The following is a 14247-nucleotide window of genomic DNA, read 5'->3' as shown; positions in this document are numbered from 1 at the left end:
CATAAAATGATATTTCGTGTAAAGAACAAAAATATTCTTCCACTAAAAAGGGTTAAAATCATCATCATTTTCGTCCTAGAGAATAAATTCTTCTGTTTTAACAGAAGTTTCTTGCAATATATCGCTCTAAATATTCTGGATTACTTTTTGACGATGCATTTTCTGTAACAGGAGCTCCCTTTGACAATGCAGCCTTTGACATCGTATGCTGCTGCGAGAGCACCATTTATCGTCGTCTGTTGTCGCTGGAGCACCCCTTTGCCATCTTTTGTTGTCGTCGAAGAACCTTTTTTTGTTGCCTACTGTCGTCGGAGTGTAGTTGGAGCACCGTTGCCACCATCGACTGTATCTACCTTTCAGGTGTTTCTCCTCCACTGTCAGATTAGCAAAACTTGTGTCATTTCAATGAGTTTTGTGTAAGGATTCGTTATATAAATAAATCGATTTGTAAATCTGAATGATAAATCTTACAACTGGTTGTACTATTCATGCTAAATAACACTTATTTTTATATTAAAACAAATCGATTTATACCTATCCACCTTTCTGGGCGTCAAAAAACTGTTAGCACAATTTGTTCTTATGAAGGCCAAACATTACAACGATATGTACTTATGAAGACTAAATTTCTACAACGATTTGTAAGTTTGAATTTAACAATGATTTATACATTTAATGCAGTAGCGATTTGTTTAATGCATGAACGATTTATATAATTGAAGCAGTAGCGATTTACGATTTATGATTCATGATTTATACATTTATGATTTACTATTTACAACGATATGTACTTATGAAGGGTGTGATTTGTACAATAATTTGTATGTTTGAAGCAGCAACGATTTATACGTTTGATGCAGTAACGATGTGTTATTATGAAGTTACCTTGATTTGTACTTAATTTTGCTAAATTGTACTACAATTTTACTAATGAAGCCAAATATTGCGATGACTTGTAATGTTGGTGATTGTGTAATGAATGTGATAATTTATAATAATATATACTTGAAGAGTCAGTTGTAACATATAATGACGATGTTAAATTTATGTGTTATGTACGTTCGCAATGACTACAATTTGTAAGACAAGAAAGCCTTCGTCGTTGGAGGGGATGCCTCTTGAAAAAATCATCAGTCAATCCGATATATATGAGGGTTATGCAAAGTACCAAAATATATGAACATTAAAAATGAAAAAGACAGGAACAAGTTGTTGGATATGTATTATGCAGAGCCTGATCCATTAAATATCGAAGATGAAAAGTAAACGAAAAAAGATGAAGAAGAAGAAGGATGCCGAAGAGAAGGAAAAACAAAAAAAGAATGAGGAGGAGAAGGAAAACTACACGCACTTATGAGGCAAAAAGATTTCTTCCTGACGACCATACAAAATAGCCTTCTTTTTTTTGAAAGGCAAGGGGTTAGGCAGACCCCTACCAGAACAACAGCCGGCCTCATGTGGCAGAGGAATTCAATCCTGAGCCTTCTCCTTGTTACATAGAGACTTTATCACTAGCCAACGCGTTTGTTTGAATCCAATCGAGCCAAACTTCTGGGGTAGTGTTTGTGAAAGTTCAATGTTGCCTCATGCTATTCTTTGGGTAAGTGGACACCAAATGTTGGACAAAGCTTTCCTTTTTTCACGAGAAACGGAAAAACCCTTGAGATGAGAGACTTGGATGCACGTTGGTTGTCTGCACTTTGTCCGCATGGTGTAAACCCATGGCGCTCTCCTTGTCCTCAAAAAATCGACTTGCTTTCGCCAAGGGCTGACGTCAGTGAGAATGAAACCTTGACCACCCACCTAACAGCCTAAACCTCCTTCCACTGTACCAAAACCTGCTGCGGTTAGTGCGGAACCAAGTTGAGTCGAGCCAGATTCAATGGCCGAACCTCCTTATCGATTTGGTCTGTGTACGTTATCTTTTGGAGGCGCACCCATGTAGGATTTAACCAAACCAAGACATAATAGTGCTCTTGCCGACATGGGCGATGGAGCTTAGCAGATTTGTCAATGGTCAATTTGAGAATGATGCAGCCAGATTTACTTTTACATAACAATGACCAATGGGTAAAATGGGTGAGTCCATTTAAGGGCCAACCATTTCTTATTTAACTCTAAAAACAGACCTCACTTATAAAAGCTCTCAGGTTAATATCCACTATCTCAGTAAACATGGCCTTTTTATCATCCTTTAGGATTAAAAGAATACCCACTTGTCCAATTAATAAAAAAAATAATGTTCTCAACATTTGATTATGAAGGCTAATATTTTGTTGTGACTTGAGACGTAGCTTGAGATTTAACATTCGATAATAACGGAGATAGTTTTTTGTTTGACAGTTTTCAATAAACCAGAAGCACGTATCAGAAAATTCTGAAACGTGAGGCCAATTTAGAAATTAAAGGATAAAAATGACGCCAACATGAAATTTTCTTTAAAAAAATCTTTAAGTGAGCTAAGACCGTAATGGCCTCTGTCAGTGAAAGAAATAAACATAGTTGGTGGCGATGGCGATTATACAATAATGATGCAAGTAAGCAGAAGGGCTTATTTATGATGATATTTGCAGTTGGCACGTTGTGGGAAACCATGAAATGACCACAAAACATGACACAAAGGGTATCTATGGATCGGGTATGAATCGATTTCGATCCATACCGGATCCAGTAGCATAAGGGTTTGGTTACAAAGAAGGGTGCGAGTCCAAATCATAAGGTCCGATTATTAATTGGTATGTGAATTTTGTTTACCAAACCTGGATCGGACTCGACTTATGATTAAGACATAAATTTTCAATGTCAAATTTAAAAAATCTTATTTTACCAAGTATAGACGGAGTCTGGTTTATGTAATTTTTATTGGATCTGGGTCGATTAGATCCAAATCAAGACTCCTTACCAACTACCGAAAAATAATATATGCAACCCAATGGATCACTATAACAGGAATGAAGGATCAGTGCAGAGTTGAAACCAATGACAAGGAAAGTAGAGACAAACATCTGAACATTTCACATTTTCTCTTTGGGATAGTACCCCACCCCAAAAAAACTCACTGCACCTTGGCTTGGCCACTACACCAGCACTAATCAGATGCAGGTTGGTGCGGCAGTCAGGTCTCTAGCATCCGGTAAACGACCACGTCCAGCACATCATCTGTTCCCTTGACTAGCTTGAAGAGGCACCTATCCCCTACAACCAGGTGGTTTTCCTCTGCAAATGCAGCAAAGCCTTTACCAAGCACGGTCTTACTCATACCATGCCGCAGTAACCTAACAGGCCATAATTTTCGGCTAGGATCGCGAAGAATTAGCAACGACTTTCTTGTTAATACCCCTTTCTTCACAAACTCGGTAGGAATGTACTGCAATCATGTTTTTGCATTGAAACAAAAAGGAATTCAGGAAATCAAGATAAGAGAAGATTATGGAACAAATTAAGTAGCCAGTGAGAAATAAATGTTAGAAAGACGAAAGTAAAACAATGATAATAATAATAATTGCAGAATATCGCATATCATGTGAGAAAATACAACCCAAAAGGATGAAAATTTTGTTAGAGTGCTAAAAGGTCAAACCTAATCATAGAATGTGGATCAAGTTATTCATAGTGTTATGCCCAGTGTTGTGAAAAGCGTTGAGGCCTGGCGAGGGGCTTCACCAAAAACCAAGGCAAGGCGTAAAGCGTAAGCCTCAAAAAAAAAATTGAAAACTTTAAAAAAATTATAAAAAAAATATCTAAAAATACAAATAAATAAAAAAATGCTTTACTGTTGAGATAACAACTAATAAAAAATAGAAAATCTCAAATAAGTACTAAAAATATGAGATTAACATATAAAAGTAACTAAAAACTGATTACATAACTGGAAAATATATGAGATTAACCAAAAAAATGTTAAAGTATACTAAGAAACTGATTACATAACTGAAATAACTGGAAAATATATGAGATTAACCTACAGATGTTAAAATACAACAAACAACAACAACTACGCCTTCATCCCAAAACAATTGGGATCGACGATATGAACCAAAAAAGAAAATCATTCTGGGTCTCCCACATGAATCCTTCTCCTCCAATCATTTCTATCCAACGCCATGTCCTCGGTGAGATTCAAAGCATTCATATCCTTTCCTATCATCTCTATCCAAGTCTTCTTAGACCTACCCCGACCACTTTTAACTAATATATTTTCTAATTTCTCCATCCTTCTAACTGGAGCATCATTAGGCCTTCGCCGAATATGTCCAAACCACCATAAACGATTCTCTCTCATCTTATTTTGAATGGATGCAACACCTACCTTCTTACGTATCTCCTCGTTTCGAATCTTATATTTAATTGTATTTCCACACATCCATCTAAGCATACGCATCTCAGCTATACTCATTTTTTGAATATGATGTTTCTTGGCAGCCCAACATTCCGTACCATATAGTAAAACGGGCCTAATTGTCGTCCTATAAAACTTTTCCTCCAACCACAATGGCATTGATAGCACAACACTCCAGTTGCACTTTTCCATTTCATCCACCCAACATTTATCCTATGATTTACATCTCCATCAATTTCTCCATACTTTTGAATGATAAATCCCAAATCTTTGAAACATTCATCCACCGGTATTTCTTGCTCACCAAGCTTCACTACACTCCCATCATTACTTCATTGCTTACTAAACCGACTTTCCATATATTTTGTCTTACTCTTACTCAACTTAAAACCTCTTGCTTCCAATGTCTGTCTCCATAATTCTAACTTAGTATTAACCCCAGCTCTAGACTCATCAATCAAAACAATATCATTAGCAAACAACATACACCATGGCACATTTTCTTGAATTGATCTCGTAAGCTCATCCATCACTATAGCAAATAGGAAAGGGCTTAATGCAGATCATTGATGTAACCCAACCGTTATAGGAAAATTGGTTGTCACCCCTCCACAAGTGCGAACATTGGTTACTACTCCTTCGTACATATCTTTAATTATACTAATGTACTTGAGAGAAACACCTTTTTTCATCATTATCCACCAGAGAACATCCCAAAGTACTCTATCGTATGCCTTCTCCAAATTAATAAAAACCATATGCAAATCTTTATTCCTCTCTATATCTCTCAATAAGTTGTCTAAGAAGATGTATAGCTTTCATAGTTGATCTTCCAGGCATAAAACCAAATTGATTCTCCTATATCATCACAACCTTTCTCAACCTATACTCAATCACCCTCTCCCAAAGTATCATAGATGACTCATGAGTTTTATATCACGATAGTTTGTGCAATCTTGTATATCACTCTTATTCTTATATAGACGCACCAAAGTACTCTTTATCCACTCATTAGGCATCTAATTTGTCTGCCAAATCTTGTTAAAAAGATTTGTCAACCATTCTAAACCTTTCTCACTCAAGCATTTTCAAGCCTCAATAAGTATACCATATGGGCCAATTGCCCTTCTTGATTTCATTTTCTTCAAAGCTTCTACAATTTCTTTCTTTTGACTCTTGCGCATGAAGTCACGATTCATCTCATGAAAAGGAATAGACAAGTCTCCAAGATCCTGAGCATGACTTTCATTAAATAGCTTATCAAAATAATCTTTCCATCTCTCCTTAATCTCCTCATCTTTGACTACAATCCTTTGCGTTTCATCTTTGATATATCTAACTATACTCAGATCCCTCGATTTCCTATCTCTCATCTTTGCAAGCTTATAAATGTCCTCACCCTCTTTGGTATCCAACTTATCATAAACCTCCTTATATACCTTATCCCTCGCGTTTCGAACTAATTTTTTAGCTTTCTTCTTTGCTATCATATACTTCTCCAAATTCTCATTATCACGACTCTTACTTAGATTTTTATAACACTCTCTTTTAACCTTAATAGCTAATTTGACATCCTCATTCCACCACGATGTATCCTTACCTAGCGGTGCACCGCCTTTAGACACACCCAATACCTCCTTAGCCACCTTTCTCATGTCACCCGTTATCTTATTCCACATTGACTCTGAATCCTCCTTGAGACATCAATCAGCTTAACTAGCTGCTCTACAAACCAAGGTTGTTAAATGCGATGAGGCGAAGCGAGGCGTTGAGCCTGCGCTTCGCCTCTGAGGCGTACGCCTCAGGTACTGAGGCGTACACCTCTCACAACTGGAATGGAAGTGAAGCGCTGGGAGGGGAGGCAGTAAGAGAAGGACCACCCGCCCAGCTGGTACGAAAGCGAGGGATATGCCGGTCGTCCGGTGGTCGGAGAAGACTGAGCAGCAGCTGCAGCACAGCAACTCCGGTGGTCGGTGGTCACAACTGGTCGGAGGTTGATGAGGGGCGCATCACAGCAACGCCTCAGTACCTTGAGCGTGCGCCTTGCCTCTCACAACACTGCTACAAACATTCCTTGTTTAGCTCCTTTCAGTGCCCACCACTTAGTTTTAGGATTTATCCTATGTCTATCCCTTTTGCGGCATTTTTTTAATTCTAAGATCTAAAATTAAGACTCTATGTTGTGTAGCTACACTTTCTCCCGGTATAACCTTACAATCGATGCAACAACCCCTATCTCTCTTTCTAAATAGGAAAAAAACTATCTGACTTGTATTAACCCCACCTTTAAATGTTATTAGGTGAGACTCTATCTTCCTAAACCAAGTGTTGGTTAAGATCATATCATAGGACAAACCAAAATCTAAAATCCTTTCTCGACTTTCGTTTCTTTCTCCTATACCATAGCCTCCATGGATACTCTCAAATCCATCCCTACTAATGCCTACATGTCCATTAAGGTCACCGCCGATGAAAAACTTTTCTCCATAAGATATCCCTTGTACTACTTCATCTAAATCTTTCCAAAATTGACGCTTAATGGAATCATCTAAACCTACTTGAGGTGCATAAACACTAATAATATTAATAATATCCGTACCTAATACTAATTTAATAAGTAAAATCCTATCACCCTTCCTACGAACCTCAACTATATTATCTATAAACTCACGACTCATAACAATCCCTACTCCATTCTTATTCCTATTTATTCTTGAATACTAAATCTTATATCCCCAAGGTTCTATCACTTTTGCTTTCTTACCTACCCATTTGGTCTCTTGTAGACATAAAATATATCCATCTTTCTCCTACACATAACATCTACTAACTCTACCAACTTACCAGTTAAAGACCCTATGTGCCAAGTGGCTAACCTAATTTTATGGTCTTGAACTATCTTCTTTACCTCCACCCGTCCAACAAAGTGAGGGAACCCTTGCCTATTTGACACCACACCCGGGTGCCGGTGTGACGCGTCGCTTCTGTGCGACGACCTAGCAACCCTTGCCCATTTATTATTGCCTCCGAGCCTATAGAGTACAGCACGTTGCTCAGTAGGGAACACCCCATATTGGTTCATATTCATAGGGTGTGACTAAGTTTTTATGCTAGCTGTCATTGGCCTACCGCAACCCTCCTCCTTTATCCGGGCTTGGGACTAAACAGTTATACACAGGCGGAGTATATGAGATTATTCTAAAAAAATATGAGATTAACATATAAAAGTAATTAAAAAACGATTACATAACTGGAAAATATATGAGATTAACCAACAAAAGATAAAATATACTAAGAAATCGATTACATAATTGGAAAATATATGAGATTATTCTAAAAAATATGAGATTAACATATAAAAGTAACTAAAAAAATGATTACATAACAGGAAAATATATGAGATTAACCAACAAAAGATAAAATATACTAAGAAACCAATTACATAACTGGAATATATATGAGATTAACCAATAAAAGTTAAAATATACTAAGAAACTGATTACATAACTGAAATAACTGGAAAATATATGAGATTAACTTACAAAAGTTAAAGTATATGAGATTATTCTAAAAAATATGAGATTAACATATAAAAGTAACTAAAAACTGATTACATAACTGGAAAATATATGAGATTAACCAACAAAAGTTAAAATATACTAAGAAACTGATTACATAACAGAAATAACTGAATAACTGGAAAATATATGAGATTAACCTCCAAAAGTTAAAATATATGAGATTATTCTAAAAAATATGGGATTAACATATAAAAGTAACTAAAAAACTGATTACGTAACTGAAAAACATATGAGATTAACCAACAAAAGTTAAAATATATTAAGAAACTAATTACATAACTGAAAGAATTTAAAAATATATGAGATTAACCAACAAAAGTTAAAATATAGTAATATATTATGAAACTGATTACATAACTGAAATAACTGAAAAATATATGAGATTAACCTACAAAAATCTTGTTGATTATGTCTCAGAAATGTTGTTGTAAAAAAAAATTGCACCTTAGGCTTGCGCCTTGAGGCACAGAGGGCCACGCCTCAAGACGCATTTTTGATAACACTGGTTATGCCTAATCAAGATGCAGAAACGCATAGAGATCAATCACCATAAATCATGCATAGTTGACAGAGAGACTTACAATACATTGCCTGTAGATGCCTGAAGGAGTCATTTTAATGACAAAATGAGGACCAGTTATCCTTAAAGTAGCTGCATCAAATGTGCTCGCTCCATCTATCTCAATTACAGTAGGCCTCTTCGACTTTGGAAGATCATTACAAAGAGAATTTGACATATCAAGACTCTTTGTATCCTGTTAAAAACAAGTTTACTTTAAAAGACAAATTCTTGGCCTGCACTATCATATAGCAAAATTTGGTTGAATTGAATAAGGCGCATTTTCCATTAAACTCAGACCCGATTCAGCTATGTCCTGCATTGGGTCCGAATCGACTTATATATATTTTTCACATTTTTTCAATTGTTTAAATAGACCCATTCAAAACAGTGAGCCTTGATTTGATTCCTGACCAAATCAAGCTTCTTTTGGAGAACCATAGGGTTGCAAACGGGTCGGATCCAGGAAGCAAAATTTGGCTGTCCCGGATCCGAACAGATGACTTCCCAATGTATTTTGGGATCCCAAATCCAATCCGTTGGCATCTCTACACCGACATGGCCAAAAGTATAGAATAAAAACCAAGGAGAACAAGTAAAAAATTGTTGCAGATACTAGCATAAAAATCTAAGATGATGCAATTTAAGATATCGGCTTTCAAACGGCTTATACCTTTTGAACAGGAAGCTTGGAAGAATTAGACGGTTTTCTCAACCTGCAACCACTAGTGCAAGCAACCTTCTTCTTACGTATGCCCCTTGATACTTCAGAGACACGCAAATAAATATTTGACACAGACACTGTTTCTTTTTTATTGCATAGCATAGAATCCTTACCATCCTTAAGAGCTGGTCTGCAAAATCTTTCACACCCATTTCTATCAAATATTTTAACATCAAACTCCAAACCACCATCATACCTGAAGGACAGAAACTCTCCAAATTCTAATGAATGCATTTCGGCAAATTCACGCCAACCATTTTGGAAGAACATGCTATACTTGTCTTCATTCACTTCTATATCATGGTAACTAGCAATTGAAGTGTTCAAAGTGGCACCATCCGCCTTGTCATCCTTGATTATTCTTGCAAAGGCTGGAGGTATGTACTACAAAAAAACATAGGTACAGTAGTGAAAGACCAACAAAAATCAAAACGCTATTTAGAATAAAAGAAGTGTCCAGCTAAAATAGATCATAGATCATTGGTGCAGCAAGCATATAAACCACACACACACACACACACACACATATATATATATATATATATATATATATATATATATATATATATATACTGCTATTAGTATTGAACAATTACATTTAAATAAAGATTTTATTATCTATTCAAATCAATTAAAGATACTAAGCATACCATCTTCAAATTTTACACAAACCCAGCTAAAGGCATGATCAGATATAAATGCCAAAACCAAATTCGTTCAGAGATAACATAGAGTAAGGATTCTATACCTTGTTCAACCAACCTAACCCACAAAATAAAGTGGAAGCCATATTTTGTCCTAGACAGACCAGCTCATTCCAGCACTTTCATAGTCCTAGTTATAAGTCCAATAAATCAGAAAAAGGATAAAAAAAGAGCATCAAAGGACCAAGTAAATATTACAGCATTCCTATTCATATGATCTCACTCAGGTCCATGTAGGGATGGAAATGGACCAGGGCGGGGGACAAGGTCTCCACCCCCACCCCGTCTCCAAATCGAGATCTCCATCCCCGCACGGGTTTGGATTTTAACCTCGACCCCCGCCTCCACCCCTGTTTCATGTCCTCCATCCCGGTCCAAACGGGGGCGAGGCAGGGCCCCGTTTCCCCTCGATTCATTGTCATCCCTTAGAAGGATTGGGAACGGGGCGGAACGGGGTAGGACCGGGTGGGGAGGGACGAGGAAGGACCGGGTGGGGCAAGACCGGACGGGGCAGGCAAGACAGAAGAAAGAGTAAGTCCATCCCAGACTCCATCCCCGCACGGGTTTTAATTTTAACCTTCATCCCCACCTCCATCACCGTTTCATGTCCTTCATCCCCAGTCCAAACCGGGCGAGGCGGGGTAGGGCCCCGTTTCCCCACGGTCCGCTGCCATCCCTAGGTCCATGACAATGTATTTTGTTTTTTCTCTTCCTCTGCCATATTGTTGGTATTTCCATATTTATATATGCATTGTTTGACATGCATGCATCACTATTACATGTTCGGCGAGTCGGACTCAAAAATCAAGCTCCAATCATATCATGTTGTCAGTTACACATATTCAAGGGTATATCCGGAGCTAAACAAAAGAAGGTGAAGGAGATCATGGAAAGAAATTTAAAAATTTAGAGGTGAAGACAGATAGCTATCAAGGATTATTTTTCAAACTTTAGATACCATTTTCCTTGTTAAACTGTCTTCAGAGACTTCCTGATTTCCATTGATGGCAAATCATGGCCCTTATTCAATTACCCTTTTATTTGTGCACAGGTTGATCATGCATTTGTACCTTCACTTGTTCAACATTTCGGTATCCATCGTCATGAACTTATCATTCAAGTCCCATGCATTAATATTATGATCATCACCCAAAAATCCGCTAGAAGCCTGATCATGCAAATATTTTGCATTTTATTCATCTTTAGTTATACATGATTCATGATAAAATCGTATTAAAAACCCGTTTTTATCGTTAGTTTTGAAAAAACACATTGAAAAAGAAATTATCATAAAATCACGTATTTCAAAGCTTTTGCCCTGCATTTTTCGGTATTTTTATTAGATAGATTTTTTTCTAATTCATAACTTAGTTAGATTAGGACTTACTTAATTATTTTGAATGATTTTTAGAAAAAATATCCCTTTGAAAAGCACGTTTTTCAAAAGGAGACCATGTTTTGAAAATTGAGAAAAATTATCACTCTTTTTGAATTTTTGAATTTTAACCTAATTAGGAATTATAAATAGTGGTTTTAAGGGCTGGAAAAACATTTTTTCCAGCAGCCTCAAGCCTTCCTTTGCTCCCTCCCTCTCTTCTCTTTCTCCCTTGTTTTCGATCCCTGCAAATTTCTCCCCCGCTTTTTCTTCTTCTTTTTCTCTTCTCTTCTCATCCAATCTGTCGTCGGTAACCGTGCTTTTCGTCGAGGAAGCATGTGTTCAGCTGAGATCAACCAACTTCTCTTCTCATCCAATTTGTCGGAGGCGATCCGTGACGGTTTGCTTCTTTCTTTCCCGTTTCACCGTAGATTTAGTGTTGCATAGCATAAAGCATAGCATCGCATGTAGTTGTGTTAGATCATTGCATCATCTGCATATTAATCTAGTTTAATTCATGTTTGGGTTCTGAAAAATAAAAAGAAAAAAATATATTTTGTTTTAAGTAGTTTAGCCATTTTCTTGATTTAAGCATTGGAAAATCTTGATTTAGGTAGATTATAGTTTTATATAGGTTTTATATTTTATTTTCCTGATTTTTTATTAGTTTTAGATTAGTTTAGGAATAAATTTAGTTTAGGAAAGTATGTGGCACGTTTTTATTCATGATTGTTTTTAGATCAAGTAAATAGAATTTGTTTTTCATTAGCCGATTATTTTTTTATCGTTTTTCTGAAAGTCAATTTTGACGTCAAGTAGATTTGAATCTTTGAGGTTTGTTTTCAATAACAGGGTAGTTTAGTTAGTGTTAAAGTAGGTTCTTTATGTTTTGTTTAATTAGTTTATTTGTTGTAATTAGTTTAGTTTTTTTAGTTTAGATTAGAAATCGGTACCCAAATAGATTAGCTTTGTTCATATTTTTTATTATTTCAGTGAAATAGACTGTTTATTTATCATTGTTATTGATTAGTTACAGCAGTATTTATTTCCATAAATCAGTGTGCAATAGGTTACATTAGGAAGTCGGGTTTGAATCCAAATGGTGTTTTCGTTAAATAGAATAGGTAGCGATCTTTTTTTTATTCAAGTGCTTGATTAGTTAGCTTTGGTAGTTAGATTAATATCAACGTCAGATTCATTGTTTAGGTAATTGACGTCACTTTGGGTTAGTTTTTATTCACAGCCTGCAGTTGAATTAGCAGAGTTAAATAGAATAGATAGCCTAGTCTACCCGTATGCTTTTTATTCATTAAGTCAATAGTGTAGCTTGAATAGATTAGATAGTCAATTATTTTATTTGTTCCAACCCTTTGCAGGGGCAACACTCTCTTGTTTATTTAGTTAATTAATCTTTTATTTTCAAAGCAATAAAGTGTAGTTTAGATTGTGTGCTTGAATACAAAGTATTTTCCATTCCCTAAGATCGACGCGGAATCCACCACTCGTGCGAGCCGGTTTTTATTAATTTTGGTGTCTAGCTTTCACCTGATTTTCTTTAAAAATATTGTTTTAAAAATTATTTTCATAAAACTCACAACAAAGCCCCCATTCAATTATCCTTTTTTTTTGCAAAGGTTGATCAAGCATTTGTTCCTGTCAATTGTTGAACATTTTGGCATCCATCCTCATGAACTCACCCTTCAAGTCCCATGCATTAATAGCATGATCACCAAAACAAAAATCAGCTGGAAGCTACAGAACTCAAAAGCCAAGAGTTTTTAAAGGATGATCAGGCTTCAAATGCATGCAGAAAATACAGATGAGAAGGGTACTTGCATCGTACTCCATAATGCAATTTCCCAACTTACACCAGTTTCCTGGATAACTGTTGCATCTAAATACCCCAAAAAACACACGAAAAAAAACAAAAACTCAACAAACACAAACAAGAAAAAAACTTTCAACATAGAAAGGAACTTCTCAACATAAAAACTTTCCTGGATAACTGGTTTACCTTATACAACGCGCAACTTCTACAGTAATAGCAATTAAACCAACAAGCAAAAAAAAAACTAATCAAAACTCACGCTCCTTCATTCAAAAGCTTTCTTTCAACATAGAAATCGAAAAACAAAGCACCCCACATATCGATCACCAGAGCCAACCCATCCCATTTGGAAAGAAAACCAAAAAAAACATCTTCCGATCAAAACCCATTAATCAATCAATCCCTGAAATCACGCTCTTCCAAACAGAAGAACTAAAAAAACCCAAAAAAGAGGAAACGGAAAAAAAGAGAGGACAAAAGACTAGAGAGAGAGAGAGAGAAAGTGGTTACGAGCTTGGAGTGGAAATCCCCCATCAAGACCTTGAAGAAGTGCCTCCCAACAATTTCTCCACGACGACCTCCCTCCGACTCCCCACCGCTCCGACGCCTCGCCTTCTCCATTCTTCGCGGGAAAACGGAAGAGCGAAAGTAGTAGAAACCAAGCAGCTCTCGCACGCTCGGTGGGATTCACGACGAGCGGGAGAGCTAAGAAACAAACAAAACAAACGCTTCGTTGCACGTGACCCTTGACAGCGTTTTCTCTACTTTCAAAAAATCTCAGCTTGGGTTATATTACTTTCCAATTTCTCGGGGGTTTCCATTTTCAGTATCGGTATCGGCCCTGACGATTCAGATGAATCGGCCGATACCGAATCTCAAGTGAATCTTTCTGAATCGGCTAAAAATAACTAGAAATATTTCGTTTCAATCGTAAGGTGACACGTGTTAAAACCATTAAAATAATATTAAAAAATAATTTTACATTTTTTTATAATTATTAAAAAATATCAGATTCAGGTTAGCATTGTATTGATTTTATACTGATACGATACTTCTTATCGGCCGAAACAGGTCCGTACCCACCCATACTTATCTAAATCCAATTTTGCTAGATAAGTTATCATACTCATTATCCCT

The 14247-nt window shown here is 36.5% G+C and overlaps 1 protein-coding gene across 1 annotated transcript; it reads right to left on the bottom strand.

Moving 5' to 3' along the window:
* Positions 1–2916: 2916 nt before the first annotated feature.
* Positions 2917–13731, bottom strand: LOC149847899 (B3 domain-containing protein Os01g0723500-like). Its single transcript, XM_090002678.1, has 4 exons — positions 13621–13731; positions 9153–9587; positions 8502–8675; positions 2917–3367 (listed from the first exon to the last, which is right to left on the bottom strand). Exons 1-4 carry the CDS (start codon positions 13729–13731, stop codon positions 3116–3118), a joined length of 972 nt encoding a protein of 323 aa, XP_089858804.1. The 3' UTR covers positions 2917–3115.
* Positions 13732–14247: the final 516 nt, after the last annotated feature.

This window comes from Nuphar pumila, chromosome 1, assembly GCF_984573655.1.
Source record: "Nuphar pumila chromosome 1, dmNupPumi1.hap1.1, whole genome shotgun sequence".
In the NCBI taxonomy this organism is placed as follows: domain Eukaryota; kingdom Viridiplantae; phylum Streptophyta; class Magnoliopsida; order Nymphaeales; family Nymphaeaceae; genus Nuphar; species Nuphar pumila.
Note: the sequence above shows the minus strand (reverse complement) of the source record. Positions and strands in the feature narration are given on the sequence as shown.